The sequence below is a fragment of the Poecilia reticulata genome, chromosome 17 (genome assembly GCF_904066995.2).
Source record: "Poecilia reticulata chromosome 17, P_reticulata-male-v2, whole genome shotgun sequence".
NCBI lineage: Eukaryota > Metazoa > Chordata > Actinopteri > Cyprinodontiformes > Poeciliidae > Poecilia > Poecilia reticulata.
The window spans coordinates 9,855,976-9,876,470 of record NC_088846.1 but is presented as its reverse complement, the minus strand read 5'-3'; the positions used below and the strand labels follow the sequence as shown (position 1 = coordinate 9,876,470).

General features: G+C 38.8%; 1 protein-coding gene across 1 annotated transcript; it reads right to left on the bottom strand.

Annotated features, from left to right (window-relative positions):
* Nucleotides 1-1,638: 1,638 nt before the first annotated feature.
* Nucleotides 1,639-4,221, bottom strand: LOC103478845 (C-X-C chemokine receptor type 4-like). The gene is made up of 4 exons (XM_008432921.3): nucleotides 4,129-4,221; nucleotides 3,834-4,036; nucleotides 3,469-3,752; nucleotides 1,639-2,606 (listed from the first exon to the last, which is right to left on the bottom strand). The coding sequence occupies exons 1-4, from the start codon at nucleotides 4,165-4,167 to the stop codon at nucleotides 2,008-2,010; spliced, it is 1,125 nt and encodes a 374-aa protein (XP_008431143.1). The 5' UTR covers nucleotides 4,168-4,221; the 3' UTR covers nucleotides 1,639-2,007.
* Between the last annotated feature and the right edge of the window lie 16,274 nt (nucleotides 4,222-20,495).

Here is a 20,495-nt window from a genome sequence, read left to right as displayed (position 1 = left end):
AATTTTACCATACAAGATTGTCAGACCAAAATGTAAAAATTGGATCTTAATGACCTTACTTCTGGAGGAAAACAAACACGGCCCATCACCTGGCTAACGTTGTCCCTAGTGTACAGCATGGAAGTGGGGGCATCATTCTGTGTGAATGTTTCTCTTTGGTAGGAAGTTGGTGATCAGGCCACTTATTGTTGTCGTTTTAACACATTTTAATAAATAAAAAAAAAGAGTTTTCTGTAGGTTTAAAACCCATTCCAGATACTTGTTGACCAAAGCTAATAGGTGATAGTAAAACTGACTGACTAATAATTTGTTGGTGTTTTTTTTTCTTCAAACTGTGTAGCCCCTTTGTTCTCTTTTCTTTAATCAAACATTTTTCTTTAAACGAGAAGGTGACTGGTGACTTAGTCAAGTTAAAAAGCAAAACTCCAACTCCAATTAAAACGATCAACTTTCTACTATAACATTGATTATTTGCAAAGCTGCCTCAGAGTCACTGGTGTTTAGTGAAGCAACTCTCTGTGTTGATGAGAGCAGAGCTCCTCGGGGCGTTTTAATTGTTTTAACTGCTTGTTTTTCCTAAAATGAGCAGCAGGAAGTCTTTCCTGTTTTGAATACACTATGAATAGAAGGGAATTGTGTGTGCTTTTGCTTCTGCCTATGCATTCGTGAATGTGTCCATGACGGATGGGAGAAGGTGGGGGTTGGGAAGGATGGCAAACCACAAACCAGGTAAGTGTGTTTTCCACACACGGCTCTGTAGATATACGATCCACTTCAGACCTGGATGTAGACGGTGATTCATAACTCGGCTGCCACGGCCGACTCTCTTCAGCATCCCCACACGATGTGGTTTATTTTCCTTTCCTCTCTCACACAACTCTCTTCTTCATCACCTCCTCCTCGTCGTCTCATCAGGAAACAGGAACTTCCAGCTTCTGTTTCTGTCACTTCCAAGTGGAAGTAAGAAATGTGGGAAGCTCTCCTGTCGATGTGTGTGCATTGGGGTGTTGGAAAAGGCCAACCTCTTTGACCTGCTTGTTTTTCCTCCTCTTCCCACGTAGAGCAGGCAAACTGTTTATATCATCAAAACAAACCGAGCTCGGTTTCACACACTGCGATTGAAACACACCTGGTTATCACACACCAGCTCTCGGGATGGTTTCATTTCTCAAAGCCTTGCTTCAGTGAACCCAGATGCCATGCAGCTCAGTGCTAACCAAGTAACAAAGGGATGGACGATGGTCAATGAGATCAAACATCAGTGCAACACGTTTTTATCCGTCTTAGCGTGTTCGGCTATGACTCTCCAGTTCTGCCTCAAGGCACAGGTTACGTAAAGTACAACATAAGTTTTTCCAAAGAGCAATTAGGGATTTGAAGCTTTGAGATAAGAGCAGCTATCAATGGGAGATCAGGTAGGAAAATAAAGCTTAGTTTTGATTTCCACATTTCCTGTTACTTTTTGGTATTTCTTTTAAATGTGTTTCCTCCTCTCTGTACCAGACTCTGGAAGGACAGGAACTAAGTTTATGGGTATTATGAGAATATTCGTTAGCTGTGAGATACTGAATGGACAACAGGGAATTCAATCAGTTTCAACCAGGAAGCAGAAACAAAAAAAACACACACTTTCATTACTTGGTTTTATATATTTTATTAGAAACAGGTACAAAGCTGCAATATGTACACAGGCAGAGGCGCAACTTTGCACTTTCTGAAGTGTAGAAAGTGCATGTGCAGTAGATCACATCATTTACACATGCACCAAGATTTTTAAATACAGAAAATACTGACTAGAAATCATTTTTACATAAGGGATATGGTGCATGCCCTTTCTTTTCTCTTTTTTGCGCCACTAAAAATATGAATCATATTTACAAGTGAAACTCTACAGAGAAGGAGAAGTCATGGACCAGCAGACTGCACCTCATTATTCTCATAATTTCTTTAAACTTTCTTACATATATCACATAATATGTACAGAACACAGCGCAGCTCGGAGAGACCTTAGCTGGAATGTAAACTGGAGGATTCGGTCTCGGGGGTCATTGAAGTCCCGTTGCGTCTCCGGGGTAAAATCTTCAAACTGGAGGCCCGACTCAGAGTCAGGGCCCTGCGGGCCGAGCTCTTGAACCCGGCCCCCAGAAACGCGTAAAGCAGCGGGTTTAGGCAGCAGTGTGCGAACGCCATGGGCTCCGCCACAGACAACCACACGCTCAGAGCCGCCTCCAGCCTGCAGCACCGGGGCAGGACGTCCAGACGCAGCAGCGCGTCCACGGAGATCCCCGCTCCGTACGGGAGCCAGCAGATGAAGAAGCAGAGAACCAAGGCGATCGTGGTCCTGACCGCCCGCCGCTTCTGCCTCTGGCCCCCCAACGGGCCTGGCCGGGTCAGCCTGGAGACGATGACGCAGTAGCACACAAGAAGGACCAGACCAGGGATCACCAGGCCCACCAGGACCAGCTGAAGGTGGAAGACGGCCACCCAGACGGGGGCGTTTTCTTCGGGGTAGAAGCGCTGGCACACGGTGGCGCCCTCTCCGCCTTCCTGAGTCCGGGCAAATATCATGTCTGGGACAGCCAGCAGGGTAGCAGGCAACCACGCACCTGTAGAGTAGAGGAGGACAAAATGAGGTTTCAGAACCTCGTTTGGGTTTGTGGATCATCGCATTATTATCTTCAGTAGCTGCGTTTCCATTAAAGGTAAAAGTGTGCAAATTGAAATGACTAAAATTAATTTGCTTAATGGAAAAAAGCATTTTCGAAAAATGTCACTCTTTTTGATAAAAAAAAAAATCGCGCTAGAATGAGCTGTTTTTTTTTTCCATTCATGTCGAAATAGGTGTATTTCGTAAAACTGCAATGGAAACACTTTCTTGGCTTCCTACTCAACAGCCGGATGTTATTACAGTTGGAAACGACGAAGAAGACGACAGGAAGTAGGAGGAGGATGTTGATTAGCTTAGTTTTGTTTAGATTTTTTCAATCCCTCTGATAGTTGACAGATGGTGAGCGCTAGGCCATGCGTGAAATATGAATATATGCTCATATCATGTAACTGTTTACATCAGCCTCTGCCAAGGTTTTTAATGGCTTATGGCGTGAACATGCTTATTCACTAAAGGGTGCCGTTTGTAAAGTTGCACAGTGAACAAACATAACAGCAATGATTTGGTTTATTTAGGTAAAAAAAAAACTGTGAATAAATGGTGTTTATTTTTTCAAGTCATATTTCCACCATATTATTCATTTCCTACATTAATAAGTGTCAGAGTTCCAAAATATTTAATTCACAAGCATAATTAAATATGTTTCCCATAGAAACTTTTTCCTCTAGCAAGTCAAATGTCAGAATTTTTTTTCATGAATGTCTGTCGTTCTGTCTTGTTTTATCTTTTCGACGGTGACCCCAGATGTCTCTTCTGGTTTTGGTGAAAAGGAGAATGCCGATCTGCTGCTTGGTACTCACCTACATAAACCGCCTTGTGTGCCAGCAGCTGCCTCAGCCCACCGGTGTTTGTGCCCGTTGCTCGGACCACTGCCAAGTAGCGGTCCAGGCTGATGAAGGCCAGGATGAGCACGCTGCCGTACAGGTTGACGGTGTAGATCACGTGCACGCCGATGCAAGCGGCCCCTCCAAAACGCCAGTCATCCAAGGCTGCATCCACTGCCCAGAAGGGAAGCGCCAGAACAAAGAGGAGGTCAGCAGCAGAGAGATGGAGGCGATACCAGTCTGTCAAGCTGCACTTTGACCTGTTGGCATAGAAAGAATCTGATCAATGCACTCATTTTATCTCTCAGTGCACCTGTTCCCGCTTTCCCGTCCTCTCTCACCTGCGCTGGCAGCCCAACACCACGACCACCAGACCGTTTCCGGTTATGCCCAAGACGAAGATTACGGCGTAGACCACGGGCAAGAAGACCCGATGAAGCTCGGCGGTCATCCCGTGCTCCACATTGCAAGACTCTTCCAGGTTCTCTCCGTCGTCCCAGAAGCCAGAGCCAGAGCCTGTGTCGTTGAAGTCAAGGTAGACGTGCTGAAGGCACATGATAGAAGATGAATAAAGGTTTATTCCCAGATTTGTGAGAGTTCTCTGAAAGTTGTGGTGTGCAGCTGAGCCAAGCTTACCTCATAGTACGACATGATGGAGGCGGTCTCCCTTCTCATCAGAGTGAAGTCAAGACTTCCTTCTCAGGGTTTTTATAGCCGTGCTCATGCTCCACCTCCAAACACCCCAGTGCATCTGTCTGCCGGCTTTTTTCCTGTTTTCGAGGTGTCAGGTGTTAATACTGGATCTATCACAGGATACCATATGCGTGTCTGAATTGTTTTATCCCCTGAGACCTCTGGTTTGTAATCCTCAGGGTCAATTGGCAATAGGAAAGACCGCTGCTGAGAAGCAGACAAAATGTGTGTGTGCATGTTTGTGTGTGTTGCTGGGTTACATCAGGACAAGTCGACAGTGAACGTATACGTGCGTCACTGTCTTGCACGATGCATGAAAGCATGTAGAAATGAACATGCATGAGAGGGAGAGAGATAGAGAGATCCCTGATGAAAAAAAATAGAGTGTTACATCCTGTGAGATGACTATCAGACTTCCTCTGGTCAGTTCTGGTAAACACCAGGCTGCAGGACCGGCTCTGATCTTTGCCAGTGAAGCATCACGGCTGTGTCTCTGGCATCAGATTGTCACCTCTCCAAGAGAAAAGTGAAGGAGTGCTCTGATTTTAAGCTCTGACTTCATGAAGACGGACTGTGCCAACCGATTCACTTAAGGAGGAACAGTCCAATTGGAATTTAATCTAATTTGAAATCTGTAAGTATAACACACTTAGCCACTTTTCCCATGAAGTTTTGGTAGATACAGCCCAATCCAAAAAGCATTCACGCGCACATTCTAAATCATATCAAATTATTCTCTTTCCTCAAAATACTACACACCGAAACCTCATTATGACAATGATTTTTGCTAATTTATTAAAAATAGAAAGCCAAGTAATCACATTTATGCAAGTGTTCACAGCTGTTGCTCAATACTTTGTTGATCCAGCTTTGACATCAATTACAGTCTCAACATGTTTTTTAATATAATGCCACTTGCTTAGTTCACCTATATGAAGTCAGTTTGGTCCATTCTTCTTCAGGTTGGATGGAGACGTCTGTGCAGGCATTTTCAGATCTCTCCAAAGATGTTCAGTTAATTAAGTTTGGACTCTGGGCTGGCTTGGCACCTCCAGAACATTCTCAGAGTGGTTCTGAAGTCTTTGAGATCTTGGCCTTGTGCTTTGGGTCGTTGTCCTGCAGGACATTGAACCGTTTCCCCAGACTGAGGTCAAGATGGAGCACGTTTTCATCCAGGATGTCCTCTGTACATCATTGCATTCGACTAGTCCGCCAGTTCCCATAGTATGATGGTGGCATCACCATGCTTTACTGTAAAAATTGGTTTTCTCTAAACATGATGCCTGGTATTCACACCAAAGAGTCGAGTCTTTGTCTTATTGGGCCACTGAGTTTTGTTTTATTTCGTTTCTCCTGGTCAGAGAGTCCTTCAGGTGCCTTTTTGTTAAACTCCCAATGGGCAGCCATGTTTGATTTATTAAAAAGTGTCTTTCATCTGGTCTCTCTACCACCCAGTCCCGATTGGTGTATTGCTCCAGAGATGATTATCCTTCTGGAAGGTTCTTCTCTCTCCAAAGAGGAATGCTGGAGCTTTAACAGAGTGACCATTGGGCTCTTGGTCACTTCTCTGACTAAAGCTCTTCCCCCTCCGGTCACTGAGTTTAGACGGCCAGCTCTAGGAAGAGTCCTGATGGTTCCACATTTCTTCCATCAACCAAAAACGGAGGCAGCTAAGCTCATTGGGACCCTTCAAAGCAGCAGAAATGTTTCTGGATCCTTCCCCAGATTTGTGTCTGAAGACAATCCTGTCTCAGAGGTCTTGAGACAATTCCTATTGTTTCATGGTTGATGTTTGACCTGTGACCTGGACTGTTAACTGTGGGACCTCATATGGACAGGTGTGTACTTTAACAAATCAAATCCAATCAACTGAATTTACCACAGGTTCACTCCACCTTTTAGAAACATCTCAAGGATGATCAGTGAAAACAGCTCAGTCTTGAACTTCATAAACAAAGTATTAACACAAGCAAATTGGGTGAACCTGTACTGTGCTGTTGTGTGCTAAAAGACCAGAAGATCTGAGCTAAAGTTGAACGAAAGTCAACGGGTGTGGCGGTTTTACAAATCCACTCTCAGCCGATCACATCAGTAGTCTTATTGTTCTGCAGCAGCTGTGCCAATCATCGCAGAGCACGAAGAGAGCAGCTTAACTGAGGGGAGAAGGGGGGATGTGTTGTGCAGAGCAGTATGACCTGAGCATAACACCGCAAATCTAAAAGCAGCTGTAGTAGGTGGTTGTTATTTGACTCGCCACAGCCAAACAAAGGGGAGTGAAGATAATTCAGATTTATGTTGAAAATGTCAAAAGTCAGTTCAGGAAAAATAAAAATAAAAAATTCCTGAAATATTTGAGCAAGATTTCCATGCAGAGTCCTCAATCTTGCTCAATATTTGGGCTTTGTTTGAAAAACCCTACATCTGCAGCTATGCAGCTCTATTCATTTGATGAACATGAACCACAGTTTGCAAAGTTTTCTCCAGTTGTATTGTAAGTTTTTTATATCCATCTAGTCTATCGCTTGTTCAGGCAAATGCAGAACCAGCCATTTACATGGAAGAAACACGATCCATTCAGGCATCAAGACATGGATGAAAGTCGTGGAAACCGAAAATTGGATCAACCGCTGGAACGTTGTGGTAAAGGCAAACAGACAACCTAGCATTAGGATGAGAGAGCCGCCGGTCGGAAGCCACGACATAATAAAGCTCACGTTCCATGTTGCGTCTTTGCTGGATTTCCTTCCTACTTCTTCAAGATGTAAATTTCTTCAATGGGTCATATGCTAATGAGAGTGCAAATTCCCTTCTAGCGTTCTCACTTTGCTCAGAGCACGCTGCACCACGTCGAATATCCGAAGTTTCTTGTTGACGGCGCTTCACAAGAAGAGTTCAATAAGTGCCATTTCAAATAAAAAGCCATTGTGTGATGAAAAACTTTGACTACTTGAAGAAAAATTTGACATTTCCAGGAATTCTCACATTTCGATTGAAAAACATCATTGATCGAAGGTGCCTCAAGACTTATTCATATTTGTTTTGCTTTGGTTCTAAAGGATTGTACAACCAATTGGGACTTTTCTCTCAACAACTGTGTAATGTCTCATTTACATAAATCAAATTAATACGTGATAATCTCTTGTGACTTAGACTGGGAATATTTTTTATTTCAGTGCAGTGTGAATGTATGGTGTTGCGCTATAGTAGCAGTGTTGAAAAAGCTCCTGGATAGTGGATCTCATGTAGGTCAATGAATTTCGTGGATGATGATGATGATGATGATGATGATGATGATGATGATGATGATGATGATGATGATGATGATGATGATGGATGATGATGATGGATAACTGTCCAGGTAGCAGTGTTGTAATTAGCGTTAGCAAGATGGAGAAAAAAATTTTGTAAGAGGTAACATAAAAAATACATTTGTCTACAGAAGTGGAGCAACTGCAACTTTCTGCATGTGAGCTGTTCATCTCAAATCCAATCTTAGCAGTAAGTAAGTATGTTGTGCTAATAAGGATATTCCCAACTAAATGAATATGACCGATCTTTTATTTACACTGCCCTCCAAAAGTGTTTGTACTTTCAGAATATGTTCTACATTTTAACACATAAAAAAAACAAGCAAACAAAAAAAATACATCAGTGGGATTTTTATAGGACTCTGGAGGACTTGACCACATACTGAGGAGATGATGTAACCATGTGACTCAGGTGTGCTGGACTAGGGACACATCTAGAAGTTCACCGGCCACTGAGGTCTGGAGTTGAGGATCCATCAAATCATGTACTATTCATGTACATGTATTCACCCGCTTAGATGTTTTATGATTTTATTGCTTTTACAAATCAATCAAGATATATATATATATATATATATATATATATATATATATATATATATATATATATATATATATATATATATATATATATATATATATAAATTTTTTTTTTGACAAAACCACTTAATATCAAAGTGAAAACTAATGTCCACAAAATAAGGACAATTAACAAAAATAGTTAAAATGCATAAATATGAATCCCTTTCACATCAGCATATAGTAGATTTAGCAGTGGCTGCCATCACAGCATAGAATCTGTGTGGCTGTCTCAATCAGGCTTCAGTTCAAGGAGATGAATCATTTTTATAAGCGCTGCATCTTGTCCTTCCACTGCTTTTTCTGTTGTTCTTATTATTCTATTATATCTCATTCAATCTGAATAATTTCCATAGAAGTTTGACTCTTCTGTGAAAAAGAAAAATAAAGTCAAACACTGTTTTTATACTGCTGAAACCTTTTGAATGTCCCTTGGCCAGACTGTCATCTTCAGCCATTTTTCCTGGAATATTCCAGCTTCTGGAAAACGCATCGCTTCCAGGTAAAACCAGAAATATTTTTGCTGATCCGACTTACAAATGAAAAAAAAAAAAATCTGCAGCTCTTTCCTTTGTGTTTACTCACAGTGAACGTTTGGAGATTGTCTTTAGTTGGCAGACCTTTCTAACTTTGGTTTCAGGATTACACTGGAGATGACTTGGTTATTGCTGCACTCTGCAGTTTTGTAAAACCACAGAATCAGGAGAGCTGGTTTTTACAGGAGAGGCAGGATTACATCTGCTAAACAGAAAGGGAATTTTTCATGACTGCAATCAATGCAAAACAGTATTTTTTTTATTATTTATTTATATTGTTTTCTAGTCAGTCATTTTCCATCTAAAAGCTTTTTCTCCGAGCCCCAACCTTTTTTCTACCAAGGCCTGCAAAGAGCGCAATCGCAATGGTTACTGAGACTCATTTGGTCGTAGAGATTATTATGAGAAACGGATAACATGGAAAGCCCTTACTAGGAAAATAATTGGAGATTTTCACAGTCAAAACAGGTAAGCAGAAACGACACGTGCCGCCTCAGCAGTGCAGCTGCTGCCGATCCTATTCCTGCACAACGCCGTGTTCTCCATCTTCATTTCTTGACACCGGTATTACTTTGCAGTGAATTATTCTTTGGCAAAAATCTGCTTTAAAGGTGAGCCGCCGCTGTGTGTCAACAGTACTCACAACAACCTTTTAGGCAGCCATGACAAGGCCTAGCCTCTGTGTTATAGGATTAAACAAAGATTACGTTAAAGTGTCTGTCCTCTGACTCACTCACTAAAAAAAAAAAAGAAAAAAAAAAAGATTATTTAATAATCTTTTTTTCTGCCTGAGGTGACTGGAAACATATCTAGTTGACCTGTCAGTCCAGTTAGATAGGATTGTACAGCTGTCACACTTACAAGATAGATAATCTAATGTTTTGGGGGTTTTTTGGTCAAATTTTTAATAAGGAAAACAGAATGGTTTGGCCAAACAACTACAAAACAAATAAATCCTACAAAACAAATAACTTGCTCAGTGAACACTGCTAGCAGCTTTTTATCGTATGATGATTGTATCAAAAAATACACATTGAAATGTACTTATGTTTAATGTAACAGTCTTAAAGGCGATTCCTCCTGCTATGACTCGGCTAATTAAAGGTACGATTTCTAAAAGGAACCAAATCTCTGACTGTGAATGGCTATAGATTAAAAAAAAAATGTAAATTCACAATGAACCCCCTGGCGTCAGTTTTCTTCCTCTCTAAACTGAGAAGAAAATATTTGTTTAAAAATCATACCTCTAAAAAACTGAGACAAATACCTTTAATTTCCACTACCACAAAAAAAACTGAAATTAATTTCAAAATGATGCATGCAGTTTCCCCTGTAATTTACTTCTTTTGCAAAGGAAATTCAATGTAAAAACAAATTCCTGTATTTTGTGACTCAGTTTTTGTTTTTTTTCTGCTCAGTTTATCATAAACTGTTTTGTGTGTGCCTTGTCATACTATTTTCTCTAAATTTTCAATAAGAACAACAACAAAATCATTGACATTTAGGCTCATATACCTTGACGAGATGGGATGCAGGTTTAGCCGAAGTGTGTATCTGGGTCCCAAAAGGGGGCGGGGCAAAAGACAGACGTGGATAATTGGGACACACTATGCACTAAAACCCTTCAGCATTTGAAGGACTCAGGGATGGAGCAAATGAATATTGCCAGGGTCTATGACAACATACGTTCTTGTTATTTGTTAAATAAAAAAAACTCTCCAAATGTTTAGTTACTTTGAATAAAATAATGTCCCACAAGCTTCTTGCTATAGTCGCCTAGGATTTTGGACCACTTATCCTGACAAAACAGGCGTAACTCTGTCAGATTTGTAGGCACTTTGTGACAGGCACTCGGGGAGAAAAAAAAAAACACACAAAAAAACTTTGTTGTCCTAAAGCCACTTTTAACTGATTTGGAGTATGCCTGGGGCTGTTAGCCATCTAATTCCCTTACTGATCCCTTGAGACGCAGCTTTAACATTTTCACATGTCGTTCTTTCCAGATGACGCCGTCTATATTGCAAAGAGCACCAGTACTTTCTACAGCAAAAAAGTAAAAAAATAAAATAAAAAAAAAAAGCTTTCACCTTTGCATTTTGTATTTCTCTGGCTTGCAAGTTTCAACTTTTTCTTTCAAAATGCAGCAACAATTGTTATTGCTTAACAACTCAAATTGGTCAGATTACAGGAAATCACTCCTAAAATAATCTTGTTCCCGTGTGCAGCTGAAAACTGCAATCTGGCTTTTTATACTGGTTTTGAAGAAATGGCTTCTTTGTCGCTGGGCGGCCTTTCCTTCCATGGTGGTATTTGACCAGTTTCATTGTTTTATGACACTCTATAGCTGATAAAAAAATAACGTGTTTTGCACCAAATGCTCTTTTACACAGCAGCAATAAGCATTGATCCCTTAAGTGCACACTTATAGTTAGACATTCCTTCCCTATTTCAGGTTTTTCTTTATATAGTTTTTGTACTTTTGATTGATGGCAACTGCCTTTGCTGTCTTATCTGTAATCTATATTTTGTAAAGGTTCTCTGGAAGAAAACAAAACAAAAGTCTCTGCCTGCATTAAGGCACCATCATTACAGAGTACAGTACGTGCCGCGGTTTAATATCACAGACAATGATCTAATTTACATCATAAAAGAAAAAGAGAAACACCTTTTGTTGCTTCAGCAGTTGAGAAATTATGTTTTGCTTTTTGTAGAAAATATCCAGTTTCTGTTCTGAGGGAAAATGCCTCGCATGAAAAAAGGTCGTATCACTAGAGGAAGAGCTCAGTCAAACACATCAGGCACAAATAACCGAACTTTCAGAAAGATCAACGTGAGTTCACGGCTGACGTGAAATAAAATTCGGAACGCTTCCGATGCTAAAAAGACAGAGCGGGTTTTCAAGAGAAGCTGTTCAGTCACACACACACACACAAAACAAAAAGTAATTTTGTGGTGTTGCAATCTGAATCCAGATTTGGCAAAAAGGATAAGAATGACAACATGACTACAAACCATCCAATTCTTCTCCCAGGGCTTGTAAACTTGTCAAGTGTTCAGGTCGCCTCTCATAGCTAAAATTAGACCCAAGGCTCTTCTGTCAAGCAGTGTGAATCACCTCCAGGGGCTTCCTGTCATCCTAACTTACATGTCCATATACTGCTGTTACAGTGATGCCACAAGCCCCGATAACCATGTTTTCTCACGGGGAATCAGACTTTCATTCGCAGGAGGGGGAATGTCTGTTTTGGTACCCAAAAATTTACCCGGATATCATTTTTAAAAGAGTACAGTACCTAGTTGCTTTTAAATTATGGACGGTTGTTTGAAATTTATGCAATGAAAACTAAAACATTTGCTTATTTCTCCTACTTGTTTTGTCTTTTGCGTGGTGTGGAGCTTAAGAGGAGAAGCACAGCAATCTTTTTAGTTTTTTAAATTGCTGCAGGGAATTTTGCATCACGATTTATTTCCCTTTTTTAGTCACAGTAAAAGGTTTTTGAGCATGAATAGGCCTGATGAAGGTCATATCATAGTATCTTGACTTGATTTAAGTGTAGTTTTTTTCACATGTATCGTCCAAAACGTTCATTTTGTTATTTCTGACCCGTTAAGGGACGGACCTGCTGGTGGACAGAGTCCTGCTTCACATAATTATTGCGGTAGAAGCCATTTGTTTGTTAAATACTTGATGAAACATATTTACCATGTTTGCTGTTTGTTGTAAATGACGTATAGTCACAGAGAACGAGATAATTTCAGCACGTTTTGTTGATTTTTTTTTTTTTTTGTACTTTAATAAAGTTACGAACCAGGCCCGTGCAAATGCCACTAAAGGGGCAGGTGCTCAAAAAAAAGGGCACATCTAACAGCATTCTAGGACAGAATATGAACAAAGCCTCTCAGCTTTCAGAGTTTAATAAACAATGATAAATTACAAAAATGTGAGATATACAATCAAAGCTAACGAACATCTCCATATAGAGCATAACACTATGCCTATGTAAGATATTTTATTAGTAATTTCTTTCTGCAGGTCTATTTTGTTATAGGAAAGTATTGCAATATTCAAACCCGCAATTTAGCAAGATATGAAAATCAGAGCTAGACCACCAGACATATTTTGTCTTTACAGAATTACACAATTAAAAATATAAACAAGGGCACAATGCAACCTTTTAGTGACTATAATCTATATAAGAGCTGCCTGTTTGCTGCAGTGGAGATGAAGACGGTCCATTCAGGAAAGCAGAACTGCATCAAACTTTAATGTGGAACTGGAGAAAAAAGAAAAAAACAAAAGCAAATATTTAATTGTTAATGCATGTCACCATGAGAAAAGCCTACTGAGTTTTGCTTAAAACAACTTTTTTAAACATTTAAATCACATTCGTCTCATGAAGTGCATTTTTTTGCAAAACAAACTTATTTTGCATGTCAGAAATTTTTTCTTAATATTCTAAGTTTTTGTTGGAGTCAAAGTTTTGCTTGTGATTCTCATATGACGTCTTGAGCAGGGTCTAAAATCGCAACAAAAGATTTCTGATGTGTGCAAATAAAAGTTTATGTTTGGCAAATAACTTTAAATTCACAAGACAAAAATTTGTTTATTTAAAAAAATTTTTTTAAACAAAACGATTAGTTTTTAAAAAAAGAAATAATTACAATTCCAAAAGTTTTGATTACAATTTTAATTTACTTAACTGAGGTTAGTTTTTTTCCCCCATTGAATAATTGGGAAACAAATTTAACTTCACACTCTGCAACCAGACCCTAAACAAAGTCTGGGTTGAGTTTTTCCCCCTTCATTAATGTCACTTTTATTACATTCATTATATCTATTATGGTAATTCAGGGTGAGTTATTTTTAATTCTAAATGAATATCTTTGTTGAACTTTTATTTAAGTGTTATTCTCCTTCAAGATACATTTACCTAACGCCAGAATAAATGAAATGTACATTATGCAGCAAAGGAAATTAGAAGATCGGACATATATCCATTATGGAGAAGATCGGTTTTGGACGGGCGATTTGCCCTTATTGCATAATAAATACTAAAGAATGACTGATATCATTAACAATACAGGGGAGAAGCTTTTAGTTATCTTGCTTTGCTGGCAAAGTCGTTAGCTAGCAGCTAGCTAATATCACATTATCATACAGACTAATGTCTGTATGACTAATGTCATACAGACATTATCATTACATGATAAAAATACTGAATTGATAGATAAGAACAGTTTTTCCTCACCTGGCTGTCTCCTCCCGTTCAGTAGTTCTTCAGAGAAAGGCAGACGCAGAGGCCTGTCAGTGTCTGTTGTATTTCATTACCTCTCTGCTTAAACCGTGACTCTGAGCTGAAGCAGAAATGATACGTTCAACGTTTTCCGTCATCTGACAAGTAGCAAGTCTACTCCACTTTATTCACCAAAAACGTTTTTTTTTTTTTATTCACCAAAAACTGTTATGTAATCTGGAACGTTCGCTACGTTTAGCTCCAGTTAGCCGCCTTATCGCACTGCGCGAGAGGCAACTGCGTCATGCGTCACGGGCAAAAGGTCAAAGGTAACAAGGTGACCAGAGGGCTTATTAGGTTGTACAAAAAATTATACAAATAATTTTAATACATGTTATGTACCAGAAGAGGGCTTAGAAAAATAATAATACAAAATTAAATTAAAATAAAAATTGACCAAAAGGGCACTTTGGGGCAAGGAGCAAAAAGGGCAGGTGCTCAAGCACCCCCAGCCCCCCCCTCTGCACGCGCCTGTTACGAACGTTTTAAGCCAGTCAGAGGAGGACGTGCTGGTCTCAACCTCCTGGCGGCGTTCAGTTTGTCACCTAATGCCGAGATCGACTCAAAACTTTCTACGATCGACGTGTTGCACCGCTGCTCTAACAAAACATTAAGAGTTCAGAAACAATATAAAATGGGAAAAAAGTTATTTATTAACTGATTAAGTTGTGTGTTAGATTGTTCTTGAAAACTAATCAGTCACGGCTGATTATTGGGTGAACTCACGACTGCACAGTGAACCCGTTGATTTTTTACAGCCAACAGCCGCTCCTCTCTCTTGCAGGTACTGCGTCCCCCCACTAAATCTTTTAGGGGTACGCAGTACCCTGATGGACTCCCTTACTTTCACCCCTGTATATATATATATATATATATATATTTATATATATATATATATATATATATATATATATATATATATATATATATATATATATATATATATATATATATATATATATATATATATATATACAAATAAAGCTATATACAAATAAAGCTGCATTTCCTTCAGCCCACTGGCTGCTATGTTGACACCTTGAGATGCCGTGAGACCTAAATTCTGAACATAGTCTTCCACATCGGGTTGATGGGGTAACAGGTCCAGAAGGGAACCGCAGACATCTCTCCCAGGCCAGACTAGACACATTGACCATCTTCATCAGTTCATTTTAAATCCTGCATCGTATTCAAAAACAATCTAATTATTATTAATAATAATGTCACCAAAAGCTGCTAATGCTGCTCATCTGATGGAGACATGAGAGAGAAGCTAAGATTGTTTTAAAAACAGATATAAACAATTGTTTACCAGTTGGTTTAATAGTTAAAATACAAGAAAAGTGAAAAACCAACAGACTCATAACCAGTTTACAGGAAAGCATAGAAATGGACTCATTTATCTCCTTCCCGACTATCAGCATTGTGGGCTGCTGATGCTGTGCTGCTGTTGTTGTCAAGCTCTCAGTTACACAGAAAAAGCTGGAAGACATTACGTTCTGTCTATTGTTTACGTTTCCGCACCGTACAGAACAAATGTGTTCAAGTGGGTCGTTTACAACCCATCAAATATGGAGCGGCAGCATCATTTCTTTGGGATCATCCTTTATTCTATTTCTATTCTAACGTAAAATTATTAAACCAAAATTATTTATTTTAGCTCTTCTCCAAGGAGGCAAAATTTCTTGTCACAATTTACAACAGCAGCAGCAAATGTTTATAAGTTACATTTAATTTTACTTTTAAAATATTTTTAAGTCAAGTATGATTCAAAATTTTAAACATGAGAGAATGATAAAAAATCCTACTTAAATTAATGGTTTTAATATACCATTGTCAATCTAAACTTAATATTTAACCATTACAATCCCTGTTTTAATCCCTAGCCTCCTGAAAAATACCCTTCTGAAGTCCGTCATGGCTCCTCAAATGATTAAGTGACACAGGTGCAAAGGGTTAATAGTCATGCAGAACTGATTTGACCGTTTCCATAGCAACGATCAGAAACAAGACATTCCCCCAGAACTACAGTGACTCATTGTAGCTATGACCTCATCTATGACATAGATCAAAGAACATCTGAGGTTATAAATGCTTGGATCTCAAAACAAGAGGTTATATCCAAGGATCTCATTGAGTTTTAACGGTGTGTTTGGAAAAAAATTAAAATGCAACAAATCGGCTTCGCTAGTTTGTTTTTCCCCCTCTCATTTGGAGCCGGTTATTTGGTGACAACGGGAGTGAGAAAGATGTTTAATAAACTCCTTCCAGGAATCACATTTGACATCAGTAGTTTCCAGGATGAAAATTACTATGATGAGTTTGATCAATATCTCTTTAAACCATCCCAAGCTGTGAAGAAAAACCCAGAGCAAGCTGCCCCGGCTGGGGCAGTTTGCTTATCAGGCCACAGCAAGCAGAATGCCTATGATGGAGACGATTCTGATCAAGAGAATGAAATCCAGAAATCTCCTAAAGTTCATCGATTAAGAAGGGTTGGAGCCATAAGGAGGAAACAGAGGCATCAAAAAGCTCAACATAAACCTCTGCTCTAAAGATGGAGGCATTAAAAGAACGGACACACCAAGAGAAATCTGACCTAGGGGACAATTTCTCTTATGCCAAACAACAAACTTCCCCGGCTGGGGAAGTTTGTATTGAAAAGGAGACCGTTGAGTGTAAAAGCTCAACCTCTCCGCTGATGGTGGCATTCAATCCAAACTTCCCCGGCTGGGGAAGTTTGGATTGAAAAGGAGACCGTTGAGTGTAAAAGCTCAACCTCTCCGCTGATGGTGGCATTCAATCCAAACTTCCCCGGCTGGGGAAGTCTGGATTGAAAAGGAGACCGTTGAGTTTAAAAACTCAACCTCTCCGCTGATTGTGGCATTCAATCCAAACTTCCCCGGCTGGGGAAGTTTGGATTGAAAAGGAGATTGTTGAGTTTAAAAGCTCAACCTCTCCGCTGATAGTGGCATTAGAAGACTGGACACATGAAGAGAAATCGTCCTAGGGAACGATTTCTAAAGAACAAACTTCCCCGGCTGGGGAAGTTTGGATTGAAAAGGAGACCATTGAGTCTAAGAGCTCAACCTCTACTATGACAAATGCGGCATTAGAAGATCAGACCCATCAAGAGAAATCTGTCCTAGGGAACGATTTCTCTAATCTCAAAGAACAAACTTCCCCGGCTTGGGAAGTTTGCGGTGAAAAGGAGACCATTGAGTCTAAGAGCTCAACCTCTACTATGACAAATGCGGCATTAGAAGACCAGACCCATCAAGAGAAATCTGTCCTAGGGAACGATTTCTCTAATCTCAAAGAACAAACTTCCCCGGCTGGGGAAGTTTGGATTGAAAAGGAGACCATTGAGTCTAAAAGCTCAATCTCTGCTCTGACGAAAGCGACATGAGAAGACAGGACCCAACAAGAGAAATCTGTCCTAGAGGATGATTTCTCTAGTCTTAAAGAACAAACCTTCCCGGCTGGGGAAGTTTGTATTGAAAAGGAGACAGTTGAGTTTAAAAGCTTAACCTCTCCACTGATAGTGGCATTAGAAGATTGGACCCATCAAGAGAAATCTGTCCTAGGGAACGCTTTCTCTAATTTCAAAGAACAAACTTCCCCGGCCGGGGAAGTTTTCTGTGAAACAGCGACAGCTGAGACTGAATACTCAACTACTCCTTTGATGAAAACGGTATTAGAAGACTGGACCCCTGAAGAGACCACTGACCAGGTAATGATTTTTCCAATCTTCCCTAAGAACAAACATGGATGCAGAGATATGGATATGGATGGATATGTTAATAAACAGTGAAAAACTTGCATAAATTGTAAGGGAGTTGTAATTACAAGTGTCCGTCCATTTCATCCATCCATTTTCTTCCTCTTGGGGTGAGTCGCGGAGGTAGCAGCTTAAGAAGGGCGGTCCAGAGTTCCCTCTCCCCAGCCACTGGTTCCATGTCCTCTGGGGGAATCCTAAGGCGTTCCAAGGCCAGCCGAGAGACATAGTCCCTCCAGCGTGTCCCGGAACACCTCACCAGGGAGGCGTCCAGGAGGTATTCTGACCAGATGCCCGAGCCTCCTCAACTGGCTCCTCTTGACGTGAAGAAGCAGTGGCTCTACTCCCTCCCAGATGACCGAGCTTCTCAGCCTATTTCTAAGGGAGAGCCCAGACACCCTACGGAGAAAACCCATTTCGGCTCTTGGGACGTGGAATGTCACCTCTCTGGTGGGGAAGGAGCTGGAGGTGGTGTGTGAGGTTGAGAGGTTTTGGCTGGAAATAGTTGGTCTCATCTCGATGCATGGCTCAGGTTCTGGAACCAGTCTTCTTGAGAAGATTACCCACCCTTGGAGGGGTTTTTAATTTAATAATTTAATTATTATTTAAATATAATAATCTAATTATTATATTAAATTATATAACAATTAGATTATCATATACTTAAATTATATAATAAAAGTATTTAATAATAGTAAATATTATTATTGTAAACCTTATAATAATAATATACTATTTATTATAAATAATATTACTATTTATTTATATAAATAGTAATATTATTTATTATAAATAGTAATATTATTACTTATAAGATTACTATTTATAATATACATATGAATATATAAATAATATATATTTATATATAATAAACACATAATAATAAACACTCTGTGTTTTTTTAATCATAAGTATTTTTTAATTACAAAAACACTTTTTTATAACAATAGCAATATTATATAAAGTTATATAACAAAGTTATATATTTTTTATTATAATTTAATAACATAATATTAAATTATAACAAAGTTATTCTAATTTAATATTGTTATTATTGCTATCATTTTTTAATAATAATAATAGTAGTAATAATATCCCCACAAAAAAAATCTGAATATCCAGTCTATGACAGTCTTATGTTTGTATGACTTGATGTTTATTTTGTGATTATTAATAAGTGATCAATGTGGTAGATTAGCTACTGCATTAGCTAACTGAACTGAAAAAGATTACCACACCACATCTACATCTTAAGGTTGTCAAAGTCAAGCTAGAATAACTGAACTACTTCCCTCCATTATTATTTTCTTGATTACCTTTTTTCTGATCTGATTATCTAGTGATAGTGTACCAGAGTACTGCAGCACTTTGCAGTACCCCTGCCAATACATAGGGGTGAAATACAATATATATATATATATATATATATATATATATATATATATATATATATATATATATATATATATATATATATATATATATATATATATATATATATATATATATATAAATATCTGACTAAACTAACCTGGGTCATGTGAGCACAACAATGTGAATATTTTTTATTTTAAACATTGTAGTCGGTGGATGATGCCTGTAAAAGCCCGTGTCCAGGAGCAGAACTCAATACATTATAATAGTTTAAAACAAATAAAGAAATACTAAAATTATATAGTATGACAATTAAGTATAAGTAGTCATATAAATAATTATAAAGGTATCAATAAATTGAATTAAAAAGCATTTTTATATACACTGCTCAAAAAAATAAAGGGAACACTTTAACATTTAAGTGAACACTGAAGTGTTCCCTTTATTTTTTTGAGCAGTATATTTTCCAACTCCATTGAAATGTGTCCTTAGTTTTTGTCAACACCGTCAGAAATTAAAAGAATGTAAAAAAAAATCAGGCATTATTGGGGGGCACCAGATCTCCTCAGGACCCCATGGCCACTTCCTTTCTCTTTCTTTGCTAAGAGGGCTAGTTAGCTCTGGTTAGCTTAAGTTATTCTTTAGTTTTTATTCTTTTTATTTCTAAGTTGCTCGTCACAACCATGATGTGTCAACACCATTACTGACAATTTACAAAACTTTTATGAAATTTTGTGAAATAAAAGCTTAATTTTGGTATAATGTAAAGACTTCATGGACCTTATGAGCTACAACATGGCCTCCTTCAGAATAACATCATATAAATTGAGGTAGTTTGGCTTTTTGTCAACTCCGTCAGATGTCAACCTCATCAGAGTTTTTGTGACTCTTTCAGTGAAATTGTTGTCAAATCTCACTTAAGCAAAGGCTGTGAATATGAATGCAAGTGTGTATTTGTCGTGGTTGTCTGTTTTTCTGTTGTCATAATGAAATATTAGTGAGTACAATTTTGAGAAAATAGATTAGTTTAATGACATTTGGAATAGGGCTGTAACATGGCAAAATGTGGGAAAAGTAAAGCGTTGTGAACACTTTCTGAATGCTCTGTGCATCATCCAAGTATGTTCAGTCATTGCGGATGGTGATGCTGTGGTCAGGATGGATCTCTTAGATGTTCAAACTCAGGCATTTTAAAGAACATCCTTTAAATGATACGTCCGAAGCCGCATCACATCTTTAAACGGATTATTTGAATAAAGGACCACATTCCTATCTCCCATCTACGTCTGATGTAGACTCAAGTGTCTCTGCAGACACATTTCCTGACTCTGCTTTGACTGGAAATCTCCATCCTCTAACAATTCACTTAACCCATAAGTAAACAGTGAGTCTACTCCAAAAACAAACTTTAAGAAACTGTCACAAGCGTTCCCCCCTGGCC